At 39.4% G+C, this 24,741-nt stretch overlaps 1 protein-coding gene across 1 annotated transcript in view; it reads left to right on the top strand.

Moving 5' to 3' along the window:
* Positions 1 to 7,466: 7,466 nt before the first annotated feature.
* CLIC5 (chloride intracellular channel 5) overlaps positions 7,467 to 24,741 on the top strand; it is a 68,459-nt gene continuing 51,184 nt past the window's right edge. The window contains exon 1 of the mRNA XM_054291753.1: positions 7,467 to 7,955. Coding sequence (XP_054147728.1) covers positions 7,467 to 7,955 — 489 coding nt within the window. The remainder of the gene's footprint in view (positions 7,956 to 24,741) is intronic.

Genomic DNA, 24,741 nt, shown 5'->3' with positions numbered 1-24,741 from the left:
GCAAAACCTGTTAAGTTACTGGTGCTGAAAAACAATGAGACCAGCGCTGTGTAAATAGAGGAATGAAGCATCCTTTAATAACACAGAGCACAAATCATCACTATTTTAACTTTCATCCTAAAAACTGAGAAACAGACATGCTTATGGCTTCATAACTGATTGAAATGGATCTGAATCTCATTCTGTGTACCCTGCTAGATGTTTATTCTGCAGGTGGTGTAGATTTCAGTTTGTTTCTTCCTAGTGGCTTTCACATATGTATGAGTTAAGCAGGTTTTGCTACCTGTGTGTGCCAGCTGTGGAGTGGCTCTAAAATGTGGTACAATAGGCTGAATAAAGTGACACACCCCTGATTCACCTTGATTTATGGAATGTAGCAGGTGTGGCAAAACACAGGCCTGTAAAAGAGGGAAAAAACATCTCCATCTACTCAGCGGTTATGTGTCAAGTTCAAGTCAAGGTCCTTGTGGTTTTTTTTTCTCTGAGTCTCTTTTTGATTGCACAAATTTAGCTTTGTGAACATGCACATGACAGCTGATCATGTGGAGGAGGGATATATAAAAATTTATAAATTACTTTGTCCTTTATAAATTACTTTGTTGTATTGCCTTAAATAATAATTTTTTACACAGAGTGAGCTAGAGCTCCAGGGAATGTATAACAGACCAGGTGCAGTATTTTGACCAATTTCATTAAGTTACTATTGAGTTCTTGTTAAAAACTTTATGTATAGATGCAGGCAACTTTTAAGCACCGAGGCTCTTCTGCCAGCCTACTTTTGCAGCATACTCACTCAGCTATTCAGTCCTGAAAGGTGTGAGTAATCTCTTGTTTACCCTTGCTCACATGCTTTGAAAACCATCTGCAGTGTTCACTTATTCACGAGCCCAGCCTAATGTGTTGTGCCCAGTTTGACACATCACACAGGCAGCACACCACAGCAGCTCTGAACTCTGAGCTGGTCTGGCCAATATGTATCTAATGTGTTTAATACAGCTCTTGGTTCCATTTACAGTGTTTGCCTACAAGAAATGGCTGAGTTACATGTAAGCTGACATTAAGAGGAGTAAAACTGAGATGTTTGCCTTTCTTCACCTTGATCTCTGTGTTGTATTTTAGCCCATGTTTGCCTTTAGTGGCTGCAGTTCAAAGCACTGGATGCTGCCAGAGCTGTCCAGATTTACTGCTGGAGTACAATTGAGCATTTGCAGCTCAAAAAACATTGGTCAATGCCAGGAAGAAAAGAGTAGGCAACCTCAAAATATTCTCAGGGGTTGCTAGGTTTAGTACAACGCTTAGATGAGAAACCATGCCCTCTAGTTGGCAGTGTTGTAGAGGTGAAGCAACTGAATTTACTTGGATTAATGAAATTTGGGGTTAACTTGGACTAATTTAATTTGGATTTTTCAGCCTGGAGAAAAGAAGGCTTAGGGGTGACCTAACTCTGGCCTTCCATCACCTGAAGGATGCCTGCAAGAAAGATGGAGAGGGACTTTTTACAAGAGCATGGAGTGACAAGACAAGGGGAAATGGCTTCAAACTGAAAGAGAGCAGGTTAAGATTGGATATTAGGAAAAAAGTCCTCCCTGTGAGGGTGGTGAGACCCTGGTACAGGTTCCCCAGAGAAGCTGTGGGTGCCCCATCCCTGGAAGTGTCCAAGGCCAGGTTAGAAGGGGCTTGGAGCAACCTGGACATAGGGAAAGACATCCCTTCCCTGTATTGCATACTTTCCTGAACAAAAAATATTTCCTGTATTTCCAGTTTTATTCTCAATTTTATCCATGTGATGGAGACCTCTGTCACCACTTTTTCATTTTTGTTCTGTAGTTTTTTTAATCTGTCACTTAACCTGTAATTCACTGTGTTTTGATGCATCTTTATAAAATTGAGATCAAAAAAATAGACGTTTCATGAAACCATAAAAAGAGCTGGGTAAGTAACAGCTGTTAAACTTTATTAGACCTTAAGCTTTTAGTGCCCATTTAATCCAAAGTATTGCCTGTATATGGAGGCTATAAAGAAAAAGGGCTCTTAGCCTTTCTGTTTCTCAAACTATGTGGAAGGAGATCCCTAAGGCTCTATGACAGGGTGATACAGGGAACTGTATCTCTGCCTTCTTTATTTCAGTTACCAGAGCCTCCACTGCAAACAGGCTTGAAACTGGGTTGCTGAGCTTTTCGAGGGTGCTTAGTTTCAGAGATAAACAAGGCTGTTGAAATTATGCCAGATTTTAAAGGAAAACAAAAATGTTTTTCTTGAAGCAGTTAGGCAGATAAAATGTTGGTATTTCTTAAGCTCTCAGGTATTCCAATGAGGTTTCTAAACACAGACTTAAAGACCAAATCAATAAAGTTTTACAAAATGAACTGGAAGACCAAAAATAAAGGGCTTTGAAACATCAAAATTGGGAACAATTAGGTGCTGCAGCAGGTAAAGCAGTTTTTCAAATGTATGTTGACAATGACTCCTGGTATTTCTAACAACTGAAAGCTGTTGATACCATGAGGATTGAGTGTCCTGTGCAAAGTGGTTTTCTATTGTTTGTCCGGTTCCAAGTGGAGAGATGTCTGTCATATGCAGAGTGAAATTTATGGGTGTTTTGGCTTTAAATATGTCTTTTATGCAGCCAGCAGCCAAGGAAATCTGGGTGAAGGTGAATCACCATTACTACAGTGGGGTCCTGGATTCGTGAACCAGCCCCTCAAGACTGCAGAATCCAGGTCAGTTTCAGCAGAACAACAGATGGATTTCTGGATGCCTGCTTCAAGGATGTGCTGACTCCTGTGTGAAATGTGTCATCCTGAACATTTTCCAAACCACTGTCTTCTGAAATAATTCTTTGGTGTGTTTGTTTTCCTTACTGCAGTACAAATAGAATACAGATAAAGGAACAAAATGTGGGATAAAGTCTTGTCCTCATGCTGTTTAGTGCAGGATTGGCAGTGAATAGAGGATTACTGTCGATGAACTGTGTAGAGATGAGGTGATGCCAAAAGCTGAGGCTGGAAATGGTGCAGGAATTTGTTTGTGGTTGATTTCCTCCAGGTATTGAGTGCAGCCAGGAGTGAAAACAAAGTGGTATGAATTTATTGCAAGTCCCCTGTAGTATGTCTGTAAACCATGACCAGTCTGTCTCCTTGAGCCCACAGTGTAGTTCTGATAATGTCCTTGAACTACATGTTGCAAAGCTTCAGAAATTTTGGATATTTATGAAGGAAAAAGGTTGTTGTTTTTTTTCTTTCTGTAAAACCAATATCCTGAATGGCCAGGAACATTCATGATTTTGCATTGAGTGCAGTTCAGTGCAAATGAAGGGTCTGATCCTCTGGAATGCTAAGATCCCTCAGAAACTGAGGGACAGTAAACTTTGTTTACCATCATTCAGGTTCAGCTGTTTCCAAGAACTCTGAGTGTTTTAACCATTCAGGATTTTTTTTTACATCTCTTTGTCTGGAAAAAAGATACTTTAGAGCAAGCAACTGAAGGGCCTTAATTTCTTTAGTTTATGTGGAATGATTTACAGGCTCTTTGCTTAAATTGTGCAAGTATCTTCATCGAGAACAGATAAAACTGAAGGACTCTTTTATTAAACCATTAAAACTATAGGAATATCCAACTGGAAATGACCAGAGAAATTCCTGTAAAAGCAGGTTGCTATTTCCAAACAGGAAACCACTGAAGATACTTGTGGCACTGATGGATGAGTTGAAGTTTACAATATTATGGAATGTCTAGAGTATGTGCAAATTATTGCTTCAATAAAGGTGTACCCAGGTAGAAGTCTTTAGAATCTGTACTAAATAGTGTTATGTGAGGTTTTGCCTCTGATTCTTAATCTCTGGGAATATGTGAGGTGTTCTCTTTAGGGATCTGACATTCTTGTTACTCTTTGTTCTTTCCACCTTTCTCTTCCAGTCTGGAGGTGAGGGATAACTGACTAGCAATGCAGGAATTTCTTTACAAGTCAGTCAGTCAGTCAGTCTTCTGCTTTCATTTTAAAATAAGTGCAAGGTGGAGGAGCAGATTTCTGTTGGGGTTTCAGGGTGAACTGCTGAAGTTTCAGTAGTAGCTTCAGCAGTCTGTGTGCACCATTGCCCTTATCCTTCAGATAAATCAAGCTGCTCTAAGCAAACAACTTAAATACCAATAAATGTCTGCGTGTGTTTGAGCTGCTGAACTGAGCTCTGTGTGTCTCTGCAGAGTGAACCAGGCAGTGATTTGGGTTCCTAGGCTCAGTTTTGATGTCCATTTGTGGGCTTCTAAATGTAGATAAATACCAGCCTTGCTGTCTAAACAGACACGTCTGTTGTAGGGAGCGCTGATAACTGGGCTGTATTAAAGACCATCTTCATATCCTTTTGATATAATTATTTCCATCTTTTTCTATATGTACCTTGAAGTGCTCATCAGTGTCCACTGGACTGTAGAAAGAATCACTGATTTGCTTACTTCAGGTGCTGAACACTAACAAAACTGTAACTTGTGTCTAAGTATCCTAGCTGGACTTGTTGATTCTGGTATGTCTTCCTTTAAAAAGAATAAAGTTGAAGTAAAATCAGAAATTCAGTCATAAAGTAAAAAAAAAGCTTCTCTTGAAAGTGAAGAGTTCTATTGCTCATGTTCTTTGTCCTTTTATGAACTTTTCTGCTTGTGGTTTTTGTGCTTCTTTGTGTTTCTGCAGAGCTGGTGACCAGCATTACCCGTGGCTCATGTGGGTCCAGATAGTCAGTGACACAAGCTGGATTACAGAATTAGCAACAGAAAATATTGTGTTACTCACTTCCATAATAACTCAACACCTTCTAGATTTGGGAGCAGAGGAATTTAGGGAATGGATCAAATTGGTGATCTCTGTTTTGTAATCTTGCATTCTCATGGCTTTAGGGTGGGACTGTTACTCAGAGGGCTTTAGTTGTGCTGAGACTTTTTTTCCTCTCCTGTCTCATACAACCTCTTCCCTCTCACTTCTGTGCAGGAGAGAAGTCCCATTTCACTGGACAGTTAATGATCATTTTCATTGCTCTTGGAGGGTGACAGAGGAAAGAAGAACTTGGATAACTCACAATAAAGAAACCCACAGACTGTACTTATTTTTAAATAATACCTTATGCTCTTACTCCTTGTTTTACTTGTGATATTTTAAACCCTCCAGCAGGTGCTGCTGCATCCTGCAAATGTTGTCTTCGTGGAGAGAAAAAAAAAAAAAGTCATGGACTGGCCTACAATTGGACTTTGTTCTTTGTGTCATGCATATTTCTGTGTTCTTTTTTTCCCCTCAAACTGTTTGCCAGGTAAGTTATTAAGGAGAGTTTTTATGATCCCAGCGAGTTTAATCCTGCAAGAACTCTGTAAGAAGGGGTTGAAGATCAGTGGGAGCTGCTGATCAAAGTCATGCTGAGAACAGACCCAGGCAGAAATACATTTTTCTTTCTGCAAAATATGAAGAAATCCAAGTGTTTTCTTAGAAGTGAAAAGTAGTCCTAAAAGAAGTTGAATTTATAAAACTTACCAGCTGTTTTATTGCTTTTCTGAAGTTTCTGGAAGTTCAGTAATTTAAGTTCATGATTTTAAATTGGTCTTATCATTAGCCTTGGTCTTGAGTGCTAGAAGTTTGCAAGACAGATTACACAGCACCCATTTCAGGATCTCTGAGTTAGCATTTCCAGGATTTAGTGAGGAATTGTGGCTAAGTTACATACAGCTAATGTAAAGAGAAGTGCTTTGTCCTGTTTGGTGATGGACCACTTGTGCCAGGCAGGAATGTGGGGATAGTAAGAGTTGAAATTAGGCCTTGGCAATGGGTAATGTATCTTTGAAGTCCTTGAGTTGCAGCAGGCCAGAAATGCCCTCATGAGCTAAATGATCTCATTGATCCCTGATACTGACCTGCATCTTTGTACTGAACAATCACAGTGATTAAACTTGGTTGTGACCATGATCTTGGCACTCTTCTGCTTATCTAGGAACTCTAAGTTTAAGTAAGATGAAATATTGCTTTGCTTTTGATATTTAACTTTAGTAGAACTCTAAAGTTAATATAAGGGTAATGGCAGTTAACTACAGTCATAAATCCCAGGCAGGCTGCACCTGCTATCCTGCACTGTGAAACAGCTTGTGTTCCCTTCTTGTTCTGCCTGGAATGGCTTGAATTACCATCTTTCTCTTTCACTTCTTTTCTTTATGTCTTTAAGAAATCTAACCTGGCTGTGGCAGTTACCACTCAGGAAGTTACAAGGATGGGTCAAGAGTACACCTTCATTTTCCTTTAGACTCAACTTCAAAAGATTAAATGTAATTCGTTTATAAGAATTCATGTAATAATCTATGTAATCCAGGTGCAGTAAACATGGAGATCAAAAGTCCTTAGTCAATAAGGCTTGAAGTTCTCATGACTTTAATAAATTGGTAACTTTATAATAATCTGATAACTGCAGGTTTGGATATTCCAGAAGTTTCAGCTCTGTTGCATTCAGTTGCTCTGGAATGTGTATCTGTCTCTATAAGGGCAGTTAATTCTTTGCTAAAGCTGGCAGTATTCACCCACTTTAGGTTCTGTGCAGTTTGGTGCGTCTCTCCATTCATTAGAGAAAAGGAACTGTGTACATAAAGTGGCAAACAAGATTTCTACAGTGTATGTCTTACAACATGGAGATACATAGCCTAAATGTGATTATAATCGATGCATTATGTATATGCAATCATGATTAATACTTCTTCATTGCTTTCTTTTCCTATATTCCCAGGGCAGCTCATGACAGCTTTTACAGTTTTGGCCCTAGTTTATAGTTCAGAGGAGGACAATGGCAAATGTGAAATGTGTGGTCCCCAAAGTGAATGAGTGGCAATGTTAGAAAGAGTTAAAATTTATCCCTTTATAATTTTTTTTGTAGTTTTTTCATAAATGATTTTCAGTTGATGATTTTGTAAGTAACCACTAAAATGTTGTAGATGATTGTTTGTGTTATGGAGGCAGTTTTGCCTTGCTTTTCCTTGAAGTTTTTGTGAAAAAACTCACTCCTATTTTGTGAAAATAGAGTGAGAGAAGTCTGCATTTCTACCTCCTTACAAAAAATAGATTTCCAGTAAAACTATTTTCAACTTCCTATGTAAGAATAATTATTTTTTACTGTAACTTTCTAGTACTGATAGATTCTTTAGCTAGTTTTTGCTATACTTATCCAGGCAACACCTGGAGGAACAGCTGATTACAGCCCTTGAGATACAGTTCCCAGGAGTCAGTTCGACAAAGGGGTTAAAAGTGAGACAGCCTTTTACTTGGTGGAAGTGCAGTTGTTGATTCAAGGCTCTCAGTAAATGATTGTTGGAGATCTGCCATGTGTAGCTGAGCATTCAGAAAGTACACCACAGACTCTGTTTCCTCCTGAGGAGCCTTGTCTGTCAACATCTCGCTTTAATTGTAGTCTGTAAGGTACCAGCAGGCAGGCAAAGCTCACCAGCCAGCAGCCATGGAAGATCCAGTCTTCACTGACATCAGTGAAAATGCTAACAGCACCACTGTCTCTGAGGTTTCAGATTCTGAGGAAAATAAAGGGGGTGATCTTTTTGATCATGTCCATGAAGATTCAGCATCCCCTTTTTCCATCACTAATACCCCAGAAAACATGGATGGTAGTAAGGAGAATTCAGAAGATAGCTGTAATGATTCTGTGGCCTCTCAGCATGGAAGTGATGGAGAAGATGATTCTTCATCTCACCATGGTGCTGAAGAAGACTACCCACAGCAGCAGATGGATCTGATGAGCCCAATTCTGGAAGACAAAGATGAAGAGGGCTCAATGTTTGAGAACAACCTGCATTTTCCTCCAGATTTCCAGTTTCGTCAGAGACAGAGCACTTTTACCAGCTCTTCAACTTCCCTCAAGTTTCCCCTTAACAATAACTCTGGAGAAACTAACAACTTCCAGGAAGATTTTGAGATTTCCGTTTTTGTAAAGGTAAGAACCTGGATGCTCCTAAGCATACCCTACTTTTAAACCCCAAATCAGTATCTGCATCCTCCAAATCAGTGAAATACAGCTACCCACTGCTTTGCTGTCAACTCTGCTGCAGGGAGCCAATCTCTTCATTTAACTCTTGCATCTGTAAGCAGAGAAAGAGGTGATTTGTGTTGTGTGGAGGTGCCGGGGATTTCTTCATTCAAATGGCAGTATGGTGCAAGTATTCTGATTGTTGCTGCAATTCATTTATTCTGGGAAATCTCTCTGCTGTTACAGCTAGGCTGCTACTACTTAGTTGAGCTAGTTCAGCTATCCCTGCACTTCACTATCTAGTAGCTGAGAACTCAAAAGTAATAGCTGTGAATCCTATGAAGAAAACTGAATATATAGTCTAAATAATGCTTATCCCTGAAAGAAATTTTTCTTTCCTTTCTTTCAATATTTAGATTTCTGTAACTATTTAAACATGTATTTTCATTAATTTCCAGTTAGGTATAAATTACTGAGAGGGGTTTCATACCTTCTCTCACCTTATAAAGGATCACTTAGGTTTCAAAACTGTAAACACCTGTGTTCTTGAATAAACACTATGATTCCCTTCAGAAACACACTTGTATTTAATCTTTCTCAACATTTATTAGGCTGAAACACAGGCCTGACAGTTCCTTCTTTTAACTATATAAAAATGTTCAAGATCTTGTGTACCTTGAATAGAACAATACACCATGATTATAATATTCTGTCATTTCAAGAGAAGCCTCATGAAGTTTGTAACTTTTCAACATAAATAATATTATCAAAATCTGTTTCTCAGTTCCATGGGGGCTTTGGAAGCTAGAGAAGAGATTTTGTCACAACACATAATGAGAATGTTTTCAGCAGTCATTATTTGGTTAAATGACTCCCTGAAACAGCACCTGTCCTATTTCTGTTATTGGATCATGGTCATTGCTAAAATATCTATTGGTTATATGGTCAAAGTAAGAGCTGTGACATTAGTTCTATTTTATATTTCTGCATGTTGTCCTGTGTATATGTTAAAAGTTGCAGCAATTGAGTACATTTTGTTGGTTAGCAACTACATGGTGTTAGCAACTTGTATTTGGACTTTAAAATCATCTCTTTATTTTCCTTATTCTTTCACATTCCTCTTGTTTCAAAATAACAATGTCTTATTTTTCTATGGATAAAATAAGAAATGTGTGCAGATGTTCCCATTCAAGCAGAATTGTTTGGGTAAATTTGAAAAAGTGAGAAGAGAGGCATTTTGCATAGAACTGTCAGGGACAAGGTCTGAGGAAGTCCTTTTCCTTGCTTTTGTTGTGCAGAGTAGTTGATTATCCCATAAAGGTTCTTATCAGCTACTCCAGAGAGAAAGGCAAACTGTGCTCTCTTCACTTTGGAAACGTGACTGCTTGGTGTCTTTGAGATGTCCTTGAGCCCCAGGAGATCCCTACCTGGCTGAAAGGCTCTCAGGTGATCCATGCTGTGCCCAGTGGGCAGGGCACTGGGTACTGCTGGGTAGGTGACTGAACTGAACCCCTGTTACAGTGTTTTACTCCTTGAGAACGTGCTGATGTTTAGTTTTTGGCTTTTTGTTTTTCTGTCTTTCTGGGGTCAAAGTAATAAAGCAGTAACTCCATGGAGTGCAGATCCAGCTTTGCTCTCGTTAATTATCTAGATAGCAAAAGTCAGCCTGTAAAATGGAAGGTCACAGAATAATATATAACAAGAGTAGTGAAATCCCTGAGGTCTGTGGCTTCTTGCACATGGGGCTGATATCTCAGTTGTGTCAATAAATATTACTCATAGATGGTTCCCTTCTCACATGGTCTCTAGTCCACCTGAGGCCAGTGTTGCTCTGAAATTGGATTCATCTGGGTTTGCACTTTTCTGCAGACACAGTGACAGTAGGACCTGGTGCTGTAGGACAATAGTGATCATGACAGTTCTGCCATTATTTATTCCTCCCTTTGCTTGTAGACCTAATAAATCTCTGTGAATGACTGGAAACATGAGTGTCAGAGGACTGAACACCAGAGAAAGTGGGAAGATTAAATGGTATCTAACTCACAGTGCAGCTGGATGGATAATGTTTACAGTAATCCATTCATTAGACACCAAGAAAATGTTTACATCACTTTAACTCATTTTTCACTGATTATCAGTGCTTGGTAACTATGTCATGTCAGTGGGCTATTTCAGGATGTGCCATAAGGTAAAAAAGGAATTCCCTGTGCCTTTAACAGCAGAATGCAGCATGTAACAACATGAATCTGTTTGTGTGAATCCAGCACGTCCAGGCTTGTCACAGCCTCCTTAATGCCCTTTCAATAACTCTGTAATTTATTCAAACAAAAGCCTTTGCAATTTGAACAGAAATATGATTGGCACAGAGGCTGTGTTACTGAGTGCACAGAACAGCCTGACCCAATCATAGCTCCAGGGTCCAGCCTTCTCCCCTGTACACTGTATTTTCTTATTGAGCAGGATGTTTGTTCTGAAGGTTTGGGTTTCTTTGAAAATTTTAACTTTTTTGTTTTCCTGAAGCTTAAGTTGTTATTTAAAGATCAGTCCTCCAATTTTCCTTTCAGAAGGAAATTATTGTCCTTCTGTTTTTTTGATGGCCTGAGACTGACTGCAGATTATAGTCTCTCTGTACTCATTTGTGCCATAGGAACATGGTTCCCAAAAGAAGGAAGGCAATTCTTTACCCCAAGCAATAAACACCTTGTGTTAGGCAAAAATACCAATGCTGTGCTGTGGTTTAGCATCATCAGCCTGCACCTGTTGGATCACTGCACTGGAGTAAGAGAGTTATGGATGCTGGAGAGCATCTCTGGAGATCACCTTGTCCAATTCCTTGCTTAGAGCAGGATCACCTACAACAGCTTGCTGAGGGTCATGTTTGGTTTTCAATGTTTCCAAAGATGAAGAAACCACAACTTCTCTGTGCAACCATTCTAATGTCCTACCATCATGGGAAAACTGTTTTAAATGGAATTTTGTGTATCTAGATTTGTGCTTGTTGTCTGCTGTCCTTTTAGTAGATACCAGTGTTTATATTTAAGAATCAGAACCTATGCATTTAGCTGTTTGGAATTATGGTAGCCTTCTATAACATTTCATTAAGTCAGGAGATGGAAAATAAAGGACATTTTGTTTTTCCAGCAAGATGTTTCCCACTCGCTCATTTGAAGTGCTGAGTCCTGCACTTGGGTCTCAACAACTCCTGCAGTGCTGCAGGCTGTGAGAAGTGTGGCTGGAGAGCTGGAAAAGGAGGTGGGGGTGCTGGTGACAGCAGCTGAACATGAGCCAGGTGTGCCCAGGTGGGCAAGGTGGCCAAAGGCACCTGGGCTGTAGCAGCCATGGTGTGGCAGCAGGGCCAGGGCAGTGCCTGCCCCTGTGCTGGGCACTGCTGAGGCCACACCTCAAATCCTGAGTTCAGTTCTGGGCTCCTCATGGCAAAAAAGAAATTGAGGGGCTGAAGCATGTCCAGAGAAGGGAATAGAGCTGGGAAAGGGTCTGGAGCACAGGTCTGATGAGGAGCAGCTGAGGGAGCTCTTGCTTTCCAAACTCCCTAAAACGAGAATGAAGCCAGGTGGGGGTCGGGTTCTGCTCCCACATAACAAGTGACAGGATGAGAGAAAATTCCTCAAGTTGTGCCAGTGGAGGTTTAGGTTGGATATTTGGAATTTTTTTTTTTCAATGGAGAGGGTTGTCAGGCACTGGAACAGGCCACTCAGGGAAGTGGAGTCACCATCCCTGGGCATCCAAAAACATGTGGATGTGGCACTTGAGGACCTGGTTTAATGGTGAACATGGTGGTGGTGCTGGTTGACAGTTGGACTTGATGTTATTCCAAACCTTACCAATTCTGTGATTCTGTGGTTCTTTGATTTCTAAGCCAGGATTATCTAAGGACTCCAACTTGGTGGCACAACTAACTCTGTGCTAGTTCCCTACTGACTCCCCAAGCTGAGCTGACCTGTTGAGAATGACAGACCACATTCCTCACAGGGACAGTGACACTCATTGTGTCACTGGGGAAATCACACTTCTTCCTAATGAGTTGCCTTTTCTCTTGTTTTATGAAGCATTCTGGAATCTGTTGAGAAAATTCTGTTTAGGAATGTGTATTAGTGGTTCAGAACACGAACTCACAGGACAAATCTAACTTTAAGGATGTATAATTTAAAGAGAGCAGAACCACATGGATGTCCAGTGAGAAATTAGTGGTTAAACTGATGTTTTGCTGAGCAAAACTGAGCATTTCTTACTACACTCATAATCTACAGAGGAAAACAGATGTATTTGCAGTTGTGGGCTGTTAGATATTTGTAAGCATAACTGGGTGTCCAGATACCTCCTGGCAATGGAAACCAGTTAGTCCTCTGATTGACTCCAATGCAGCACATGAGGCTGGTGTTCAGCCATATTTTCTCCACCAAGGTTTGCAGGTAGAAAGGTAAATTCAGGCTGAAGCCAGGTAGCAGCTGTAACTCTCCATATGTACACAAAATTATAGTTTGTCTTTTTATAGCATTTTAGCCTTTAAAAATATTATAAATAACAAATCTAACGGAAATGTGCAATTATTATTTTGGTCTTAATAATAAGCTTAGAAAAAGGTTGAGTGATTCATAATCCACCTTTTAAACAGCGTTAACTGAGCAATCTGAGAAAGGAAAAGATCCAAGAACTATTTTCAGAATCTTCCAGTCTTGGCAGATTTACAGACCAAGATCCTGAAGTTAACATGTACACAGCAGGAAATTACTCATGGGGAGCCAATATCCTAACGTGATGCCTGTTTTGATAATTAAAATGAAATTAATGGTTGTTTATTCCTGCAAATAGCTTGAAATAGCTTACAAGTACAATTAAGTATAGAAATACAAGTCTGGAATACCAAGTAATGTGTCCTTCTGCTCTCAGTCTTATCTAGACTATCCCTAACAGATGCTTCTTTGGGAACATTCAGTGATGCCCATTCAGCACCTGCACCAATTAGTCTCTGTCAATGCTTAATTATTGTCCTGAGACAATATTTTCCTTTAGTAAAATTCTATTGCTCTGAATTATGCTATTTTTCTTTTTGTTATACAATACCTTTATGTATATAGAAGACACAGATCAAAATTTCCTTCAGTCTTGCTTTCTTGAACTAAACAAGTCCTTCAGCTTGCCTTCAAGTTTGAGTCATTTCTAAATATCGAGTGGTTTGGTGTGTTGTGGTTTGGGGTTTTTTTGTTTTAGGGGTCATTTTTATGACCTTTTGCAGTCTTTCTCCAGTTAATTTGTATAATTCTTAGGCTCCAGTTTGGAAGTACAGGTAGCACAAATAGCAATGCTAATAAAAATTACTACAGCAAGCACCTCTTTAATTCATCATTTATCCAGCTCTCTATCTGCTCTATTTTAATGTATTTTTGAATCCTTTAACATTTGTATGGTTCCTCCAGCCCTGATGTTTTCCCAATAAATGCTTCAGTAACAGTCTTGCCCGTTTGCAAGCAGGTGTAACCAGCAGTACTGCACAGTTTGCAGCTGCCATTTGACTTGTAGAACCTTAAGTTTTTCTTCTGTGAGAATTTAGGTTTCTCTTAGTGGTGTGATCAGACTCTGATCGCCCCTCACTGAAAACAGCATGGTTTTGGAGTCAGAGAACTGCTCTGACATAAATCCAGTGTGAATCCAGCACCCTCACCAGTGCTTTTGCTCTGCTAACTCAGAAAATAAGATACACCTTTAACGCTTCCACATCACTGTGCAGACCCAGTGTGGCTTTATGGCTCCCTCCTCCACCCTGTCTTGTACAGCAGACTGGTAATCTCTGAAGTGTACACAATAAACCTAATAGCTACTAACCCTTATTTCTGAGGAGGAAAACTGTGCTGTGGGTCTGTTCACAGCTGGATTTATGCCTATTCAAATTACTCTGTGTGTGTGTGTGTGTGTGTAAAAGATTAGTGACAGCCGTTCTGCTGCAGATAACACCCAGTCCCCCAACTATCAGTCACGAGCAGAACGTGTGTTTCAGCAGCAGGGCAGAGCAGTTTGCTTAATCTTTTGGATACAAAGGGAAAAAGGTCTTGCTTCCAACCCTTGCTGAGTGTGTGCCTCACTCAGGCACCTATGGAAAGGTTTGTGAATCCATTTTGAGCTGGTGCTCCGTGCCCCCCTCGGTTTGTGGCTCCAGCCACAGCGGTGTCCGGGCACAGCATAGCAACAGCTTCAAAATACAGACCTGGATTATCTAGGATAGGAAATTGTCCCTGCACAGTGATTGCAGCAATGGCAAACACAATGTAAATAATGGAGGTCACACCGAGAGAAAATTAAACCAGGATTTATTTACTCATTTGTTTTCCTTATATGTATTTCATCTTGTGATACCCTCTTTGATGTTCTGAAAACAAGGCTCTTATCAAGGCTCTTATCCCAGTATGTTTTTTGTTTTTTTTTTTAAATTCTGAGCACCTACATTTTTGGAGTGAAAAATGTTTGGATTTGTGGATTGATTTTTTCCTGGCCTTGAAAACTTATCTGTGTAGCAGTATTGTCAACTGTTAAAAGGATCCTGTCCAAAACAGAGCAATTTGTATTATTTTGAATTGCTTATTTTAGAAGTACCTATAGAGCAGCTCTACTGAGACTAAGATTTTACAAATGCAAAGTAATGTATAATCCCTGCAGAGCAACAAGTGATGATAATATATCACCTATTTTGGAGTCTGCAAAAGGAAAGCAGCATTTCTGCTCTGCTCTTTGTTTTCTTTAGATATCAAGGGTTGGATTTGGTTCATCCAACTGAAGGTGTGTCTGTAAGCCATTAACTACACCTCTGCAGAATATCTAGGCTCTTTCTGCAACAAAAACCTATCTGAAATAGCATGGTGGGATGTTAATTCCTGTGGCCAAGTGCAAGCACCACCTATAGAGGGAGATTCCTTGTTAGGTCGACTCTGTTCATTGCATGGAGCAGAGCCTAATTCAGTTTTCCAACCACGGGCATCCCCTGCTGGTTTAGATGTCTAAAGGCTTCTTTCCTGGCCTCCAGCTGCCTCTGGAGTGTCCCACAGATCCTGTCTCATATATGTTTATGGATTTCTTCAGCTATCCTATCAAATGATGCTGGATATCTAAGCTTAGGCAAGTGCATCAAGCCATAAACTTTCACTGAAAACAACAGCCTGGTCACCTGAAGTTAAATAAACTGAATTCTACCAGTGACAGTTTAAATACAAATCTTGGGCTAGAAGTGAATTCTGGTAATGGACATCTGGAAACAAACTTTGGATTGATGAATTTCTTTTTTCAGGCTATTCAATTTCCCTTTTTGTTTCAGTGTCCCCGCTCAGCAAAAACTAAAGTGCAATAGTGATCAAACAGTGTGATGTTGGACACTTCTGCTGTTCACTTACTGTCTAAATGAACCAGATAAAATTATCTAATACATTTTATCATCTTTCCAAGACTGAGATCTAGCATTCTTCCTTTAACTTCAGTTAAATCTTATCCTTTTTTTTAACAGCAATCCCCATATATGTGTCTTTCAACTGTATTTGTCTTAGAATCACATTTTATTTTAGACACCACAGTAGAAAAGCTAACTGAACATACTGAATTCGAATTCCTAGATACTGCTTCAAACACAGCTTAAGACTTTAAATGGGAAAAAAAAATTCTTTGTTTCTTTGGGTCATAAGACCCTGCATTGAAGACAAATTTTCCACTGTAGTGCCACTGTATTTACTAGTTAATTTAGAATTACTCAGTGTCCTCTCATAACTTTGTTTGTGGCTGAAAAAAGACATATAAATATTTTTATGTATTTGTGGCAATATAAAAATATTTACTTCTTTGTGGAAAATGTTATGAACCTGTATGAAACTGACTTCTGTAGCAGAAGAAAAGGAGGAAGTGTGTCACTCTAAAATGAGTCATTTATTTGTCATCTGCAGGTATGATTTTTATATTTAGATCTCTAGATGATCTTTTTCATATCAATTAGTGAAACAATTGTAGGTGAATTTGTATGTCTCTGATAATGCAAGACGTCAGTGACATTCATGATGTTACAATGACGTGCTCAGGGATAGCTGGGAAGTGAATTTGTCAGTGCACAGGTCTGGTTTCAGTACATCCAGCCGTGTTCAAAACCAGGATTTTGATTTTCAAGTTAATTGATTTTCTGTTGCAGGCTTCATGCAGGTGTTAATGAAGTAAAACTTGAGAACACATCTTCTGAGAGAAAACCATTATCTTCCTGCTTATATGTTTATAAAAGATGAGGCACAGAAAGGTAGAAATAATCTGCACACTGACCAAGATGGTTTCTTTGAGGATTCTAGGTAATCTGAAAAAGAAATTCATAGCACTGGATGTGACTTTTTGGGACATGAAATCGAGTATCCTGTTACAGACAGCCTCATCATGCAATACTTAATTCATAAAGTGATCAAAGTCTATTTAGAAACTATTACTATTATTATTAATTTTGGAAATCTGTTTCAGAATGTCACTGCTCTAAAGGTTTGACACTTTAATTTCCAAATTACCTTTATTTATGTGCAGTTAAAACATCCTTGCTCTTGTGCCAGCATGGTCCATTAGTAGTCATTCATGCACTTAGCTCTTTTAAAAATCAGTTTAGGCTTAGACAATCTCAGATGTTTTGGGGCTAAACCAGCCAATCCTTTTTGTCTCTGTTCCTGCCAGTTGTCATAGTAATCCCCTTCTGCACATATTTTCTTTCCACAAAGGTGCCTTTTTTTTCACAGCTGCATCTTGTCTCAGGTTGCTTCTGCTTTTATAGCTAAACTAAACAAGCAGCAAAAAGATTCTTTTAATAACCTCCTGTTTAAAGATACCTGTGATTGTTTGAGTAAACAAATTCTATTTGAGATGAAATGTCTATGTTGCTGTGCTTTGGGAGATCTCAGCACTGTGTCCCTGTAACTTGAAAGCTGGTTGAGAAACGAATGGAAAGAGTGGAAGCTTTGCATCTGAAAATATAGGTATTTAATCACACTTCAGACCTCTGCTCACATCTATTTGTACCACTTTTGGATTAATTTAAAAATCGATTTGATTAAAAATCTGACCAACAGAAGTGTTTTATATTTGCCCACATTTATACTTGTTCTATAAATGTCCCTCATTGCAAGAGGGTCTCTGTTAGCCAGAAATGGTCAGTGAGGTGTCCAAATAATACTAGCAAGTCCTCAGTAAACAGAAATACTAGGAGGACTAATTTAAACTCATAAATTTTTTTTTTTCTTAATGTCATCAGAAATTCTTCCTAATTTTAATACACATTTTTCTCACCATTTCAAATTAATTTCTCAAAGCCTAAAGTTATTACAAGGTCCTATTTCCCCGAAAAGTTACTAAAAGAATATGCTGGACAAAAGTCCAGTGTCAAGAGTTTATTATACACCAAGTGGCCTGTTTTGAAGAGGCACCAATCTGTCTTCCCTTCCTTTGGTGAGCACATGGATTTGTAAATAACCACAGTAAGTAGTTTCCAGTTACACAGTACATAGTTACACGGTGACATAAAAATCACCTCCTTTGTAAAAACACCAGAGATTGATTTATATGTATATCACACTGAACGATTGCATCACTTATTGGACTTCATGAGGCACCTTAAATTCACTCGTTTTCACCAAATATAGGCAGGATGCTTATCTGTTGAATCAGTAACTTGCTCACGGCCCTAACGCGCGTCCTTGGTGCGCTGGCGCCTTGTAGGAGCCCGAATAAAGAACAGCCCAAGTTCAGAGCAGCAAATTCAGTCGCTTGGCCCCTCCCTGGCAGATTGCTGCGAGTGAAGTTTGGCCAGGGCAGGGTCTGTGCGCGGCCCCAGGCGCGGATTGGCCCCGCACCCGGGCTGATAACAGCTAAAAATAGCCCGGCTACAAAAGCCCGGCGGCAGCGCCGCCAGCCTGGCATTGCCGCTGAGCGCCAGCCAGGGAGGAGACCGCGCCCTCCCAGGCCCTGCGAGGATGCGACCAAAGAACGCTCTGCTGCCCGTTCCACTTAACAATTAACCTGTCAGAATGGACTGTGTGACTCATGGGGATGGTAACCAAGTACATCTTATGTTAATTTAAAAAAAAAAAAAAAGAAAGAAACAGACTGAAGGCCAGATTTTCCCAGCAGACCGTGACAGGTGGAATGTCTTTGGAATTGTGCCCGTAGAATACTGTGTACAAGAATGTTGTATTGTATATATATTCACATAATCACCTGTATGGAGAGTGTACTCCATGACTGTGGAGTTCTGAATACTTGGGAAAACAAATGTATTTTCATTTGACAATGGTTTGACTAAGCTGGCATTGAGGAGTTCAGGAGTCTATTCTTAGCTTGCTGTTGATTCTGGGGAAATTCGGTCATTTCCTTGAATTTTTGTTCACTTTCAAGCTTTTGTTTTCAGATGTAGCCTGGGGAATCAAGAGAGTTCAGTGGCTGAGTGCATTGAAAGATAAATCTTTGGGTGTCTGAAGTCCTTTGGATGAATAAAGAAGATATCAGTGTTGAAAAGCTCCCATTTTAAAGTCTGGCAAAAGTTACACTGACTTGAAAAAAGGGTATAAATGGGGAAAGAATTAGAAAGCATTAAAAATCAGTGGCACTATCAGCCCTATCAATAGTAAACTATTCCCACATGTATTACTTCCAGTGGCTCTGAGTCCTCTTCTTTGATTTTATGAAGCTTTGCACTATTAAGTTTTTATGTGTGGATTTGCCTTCATTTTCATTACAGCATTTTAAATTTTTTTTCTAGTTTACAATAATAAAGTGCAAGGTTTATAATATCTTGGAACAGTGACAGATGACCTGGCTAACTTACTTTCAGTTTTGATTCTATATACTTAGTTCTCTAAAAAGGGCTATGAATTACCTTTTAATTTGTTGTTTAATTGCTAGATCTCTCATGGCATATGAGAGAATTGCAGAACTTGTTGGTTTTATAATTCTGTACCCTAAAGTCATCTTTTTCTGGTCAGGACACCCAGCATGGTCAGAGATGACAGAAACTCCCTCTAGTCAAGATCCAGAGCTGAGAGGAGTCAAACCTCACAACACACACAACTTCACCTTTCTGAACTCTGTTTTTCTTCTCTGAAAGTCAATTTTCTGCATGAACCTGTAGGCAAGGCTTAACTGGAGAGCCTCTGTTTGCTGCCACCCTCTGCAGGTGAATCTAGTTTTCTCTCAACATCATAAACACATTTATATATACTTATTACTTAGTCTGGTACCAACTCTGACTTACTGCTTGACTAGAAATGGGTAGAAGTTGCTAATAATGAGTAAAGGGGTCCACATCTCATTAGAATTTTTCCAGCTGATGTAGGTCTCACAGGAAAACCTAGTCCATTTTCCACAGAATTGCATCAGAGTTATGTCAGAGCAGTGAGACTGCAAAGACAAACTGGGCTTTGACATTTTGGTGGTCTGTGAGGTTGCTGCCAGGTGTTGCAGCCAGGGGCCAAGGGTCCACACTTTTCTTATAAAAGTGATACCTGCTACATATTCTGTGAAAATTTGTGATTTTGGCAAAAGATGGAATTTTTTTAAAAAATCTTCCATTTTAGAGGCAAAAAAACCCCTCATGTCTTTTTAGTTAGACTACCCAGTATTCCCAGTTCTGACAGACTTAAATGAGGCACCACTGTTATTTAGACTGTGCTCAGTGCTGAATTTCACTAAAAATGTACTGTTGGTCTTAAGCCAACCACCTTTTCAAGAATTATCACCACCATCTTTCACTTAAGGATGTGGGATATGTTCTTTGAAGTCCTAATGAGCTGGGTTTTCTGGTCACCAGCAAAAAGCTGTTAATGTGATGGTTACCAGCAAAATTCTGTTAATGTAAAAAGAGTATTAGCAGAAGAGAAGTTCACATCTGTGCTTAACTCACCACCTTGCTTCAATTCATCCTGGTTGTTGGCATTAACTCTGCAGTGAAAAGGGTCCTCAAGCAAAAAAAAACCAAACCAAACCTAAAATGGAGTATCACCAAGTCAACTTTAGGTGCTGCAATGTGGAACTCTTACTTTGAAGTTTCTTAGGAAGGGAAAAAAGAACAAAGAACCTGCCATTCATTTCATGACAGCTTGAGGTGATGCACTAAGGCAAGTGAGCTGGCAAACTTTGTGGAAAGTTTATCACAGAAGTACCAAAAGGTGAAATGAAAAATGAATGAAGGCAATTTATTAAGGAGAATGGAAGAGTTCTTCAGTTCACTGAGAGGCTCAAGGTCAGCCAGCTCCATTGACCCAGGCTAGCAGCACTGCCACTGACCAGAGGCATCACCAGAGGTTAAACTTTGCTGCCACAGAGGGATGTAGGGATGTTGAGCCCTGCTATTTCACACTGATCCAGTGTGAGTTTTTCAGGGAGCAAAAATCCAGAGGCCCTTTTCTTAAGACAAACAGTATCTACACTGCAGAGGATTCTGAAATCCACAGGGCAGATCCATGCACATTACCTGCCCTGCAGGTACTGATGCCAGTGTGTAAACCCATGGGAACCAGCCTGAGTCATGAGTAATTTCAAACTCAGCTGCTGAAGGCTTCAACTTTTAGAAATAATGTGCATCAGAACATAGAAAGTAATTTCAGCTCTCAGCCAAATTGTTTTCTAAACAACAGTGTGAAACACTAATGTGTCCAATGAAATCAGCAGCAACTGTGCATTCTTTGAGCCTTAATTCCTGGGAGCAATTGAAGCCTAGCCTGAGATGTGTGTGAGTTGTACATGCCATTTTAAATACTTTCTGTAAATAATAATTCGTAAATCAGGATTAAAGTAGTGTGTTGTGTGCTGGTCTTTTATTTGGGAAGGGATTTAATCCTAGTTTGCATGTTCATACTTCAAATCTTAATTAATTTAGACTTAATGATAAGAAGACTTTATGATAGACTTTATGATAAGAAGCATACAAAGAAGTGAACACAAATAATATAAAAAGGGACTTGCATGCTGAACTCCTGTAAAACAAGGCAGGAATATGCATTACTTACTCTGTTGCAGACTTGGAAGTAAAAGAATGTAATTTTAGTTCTATGACAGTAGTGAGTCAACAACAATGGGTGCATCACAATTACCTGGTGCTGTTTTTCTCCACCACACTTGATAGCATGGAGGATTCATTTTGAAAAGCAGGAGCTGAGGATTTCTACATTTCTCCTTTTATCAGCTACATTATCCATAGGGCCACAGTTTGGGACAATCTGTCATGCTCTCCATTGTATCTCCTACAATACCACTTTCCAGAGCAGTCCCAGTCCTGGTTGGGAGTATCTTTTGTTTTTAATTGAAATGTCAGTTTTGGAATGATAGTGAAATAAACCACTGCCCTCTAGAAGCCTCTGTACTGAATGCAGCATTAGGAGATGATTTTGTACCTTTTCAGAGCCATTCCTTACAAATGGGTACCTGAGGCTGTCTCTGTGTGAGCACTGAGATCATAATCCATAATGCAATCCCTCTTCACACTGAACAGCAGGTTCAGTTTTCCTCTTCAGGTTTTCTCTTGAAGGTGTTAATGCTTATTAATGTTACAGCAAAGTTTGATGCTGCATTCACGTGAAAACATAATTATATATAAAAATAATTCCATGGTTTTGGACTACAACTTTGCAAAACTCCAGTCTGAACTGATTCATTCTGCTAAACAGAAGAGTTTCAGCAAGATCATTTTAGAGCTAAAATAATGCTTTTTAATGAAAAGATAAAGGAGAGCTGCTGTAACTCATGGCTGTGATGGATTCATAATATCTGGGGGTGGGTAAGGAGTGGGTTACCTCTAACTGGCCAGTTAATGGAGTGCAAAGTTTTCTGCTCTAGGCTTTTCCATCCCATCCCATTTATTGGAACATTCAGGCTGCACAGCTGTTTTTGTATCTCTTGATGTCTTTTCTTCCATTACCTTGTGTGTGGGAAAATTTACAAAAAGGAAAAAAATCAAAGTTCTTCCATCAAACCAACACTTTTTGAGGTACTGTACATCTTTAGAGTCAAGGGAAAGTATCTGGTCACTGAGTGCTGGCATGAGGCTGATGATAAGAGCTTTGTATGTCCTTGCATGGCTTGTACATTTGGGAATGGGAACAGATCTGCTGTCTGCCCCCAAATATCTGAGACAAATCTTCTGATTTTTCTGAAATTCAGACAAGAAATCTATAGTAACACATTGTAACTAAAAAAAAAAAATAGAAATTACTGGACTGATTCTTCGCAGTTTTTAACTTGTTAAATGTGTTGCATATCAAAACTACCAGCGTCCAGTAAATGCAGTTGGAAATTGCCAGTAATTCAGAACTGCCTCTGGAAGAGATGTTTCCATAACCCATTCAAACTACCCTGGCTGCTGCTTAGGTGTGGAGTTTTTTGACAACTAAGCAGTTAAATAATTCCCTGGTAAAATCATAGGCCTGAATACCATTTACTGCATTTACTGCAGCTGCACTGAGCTTTTACATCTTTTCATCAGAGCAATGAAAAATATTTCCTGTGTCGTATAAAACTTGCAATACCTGCTCTGATGGAAGGAGCTGGATGGAAGCACTGGGGGATGGATGTGCTTTGTGCTCTGATCCTTCTTGGTAACGTAGCAGTGTGCTGGAGAACTGATAGAGTTACGTTCTGGATGCTTGGCCTCTGCTTCACCCCCTCAGGACAAATCTTTGCTGAAGTGAAGCTTGGATCAGGCCTGTGAAAGCTGATAGTGCACCAGGGCTCACCTACAATAGAGCCTTACGTAGGGACGTGGCTGCTCCTTTTCTGAAGCCATCTCTTCTTTTATTAATGGGATGATGTGCTCATATTCATTTCTATATCTCATAAACCTCAAACTATAATGACTTGGCTTATGAGGAGTTCATAATTCGGTGTCTAATGTTCTTGTGTGTAACTCAAAGCCTCTGCTACTTCTGACTTGTGAGAAAATGATAGGCCAAACTAAGTGACTCATTCTTTGCAGTAAAATGAGAGTGTACTAATTATTTATCAGTATCTTACCCTTAATTTGGCTGAAGAAAGAGCTGATTTCATAATACACAAAAGAGCTGTGTAGACACTAAAAACCATTATAGTGAGAAAGGTTCCACCCAGATGTAAGTGATAAGTCAGTTTTATATGACAGAAAACAGTAAATGCATGAATAGATTCCTAAAGCAGTGCATATAAAAATATATAAATATATATATATATATGCATCTATATATATTTCCTCCTACTCACTGCCTTCTACAATCTTTATCCTAAATTCAGCTCCCAGAATCTCTTTTTTTAAAAAAACAGCATTATATGAACAAGTTATGTTGTCTGTTATGTTTGGTGTTTGGTCCCTTCTAGGGATTCCATGGGGGTATTTTTGTAAAGCAGAGGGATTTTTTTTTTAGGCGGGCTGGCTTATTCTTTCCATGGATACCTAAAAGCAGAGCTGGAACACCAGATGTGTGGTATTTACTGCTCAACTTCTGTAGCCTCTGAGCACCCATATCAGGTCCTGGGGCAGGGGGTGAGGTGGAAGGAGATGGGGAAGGCACCTCTCAGTGGCAGCACTGCCCAGAGCACCTGAGCCAGGTGGGATCTGGCCCCTCCCTGCAGCAGTTTATATCTGGGTTAGGATGGAAATGGCTGCAGGATACCTTTGCTCCCTTTGTATTGCAAAGTTTCCCTTCTGCTTTGCTGAGCCTCAGCGCAATAATCTTCATCTGCAAACTAATTACTAATTATAACACACCACTAAACCCAGACAGTAACTGGGAGGGAAGGATTTGAATGCTTTAACATGTTGAGGCTCTACTGAAATTGCTACATCTAGAGTTTGACTTTCAGAAGCACAAGGCACACACAACTTCTGGAGTGAGGGATGGCACAGGCACAGAAATCAGGCTCTAAAGCCATAGATTTCTTCTACTTAAAAATTACTGCAGGATTTGTCTGCCCATTACATTATCTCATTGCCCTGGGCTCAGTGAAAAAATTAGACACTTCTAGGGCATATTTTTTCATTCTAAAATAGACATCTAAATAGGTCACATGCATCACAACTTGTAAGTGCTAATGTTTGGAAAGCTGATTTTATTTCTACCCTTTGGTTTAGCATTAGCAGCATTACCTCATTACTGTGCTCATAGCTGGCAGTATCTTCTCTTCCAGAGCCAATGGTCCTGGGATATAACTTGTTTGAACCACTTGCCTAGATCAAAACAATGTTTTCAGTGAGGCTGAAAAACAATATTTTCAGTGAGATACAGGTAACCTCAGTCAAGATGATCCATTTCCTATTGTTCCCAACAACCCTTATTAAAGGGAAATTATGTCGCCACGAGGTGCTAGAGCAAAACAATTTTTCTGCAAATCCCAAAAGCTTATAATTGTATAGTTAATAATGCATTATTTAGGGATGCATTTTGGAGATATAGTGATTATTCTCAAGTTTTTGGCAGACTTTTATAACTGTAATGCATAATTACAATGCAATGATTCTTTCTGCCACATGTAAGTACACTTAGCCCATGTCCTTGGAAACTTGCCGGTAGGCTTAAGAGTAATTGTACTCTAAATGTTTGGTAATTAATGTGCCTAGTCCAAAAATTACATGTAAAAATTTGAAATCAAAGGAGTAATAACATTTAATTCTCTTATAGTTAACCTTCCAGTTATTTGAATGAGTGCTAATTAGATCTAAAAACCATAAGCATACTTTAACAGTAATTATAATGATGATTATGTTGTAATTACAGTTGCA

Source organism: Melozone crissalis, unplaced genomic scaffold (genome assembly GCF_028551555.1).
Source record: "Melozone crissalis strain CALT ecotype California unplaced genomic scaffold, PUWL_Pcris_2 ptg000106l_1, whole genome shotgun sequence".
NCBI lineage: Eukaryota > Metazoa > Chordata > Aves > Passeriformes > Passerellidae > Melozone > Melozone crissalis.
Note: the sequence above shows the minus strand (reverse complement) of the source record. Positions and strands in the feature narration are given on the sequence as shown.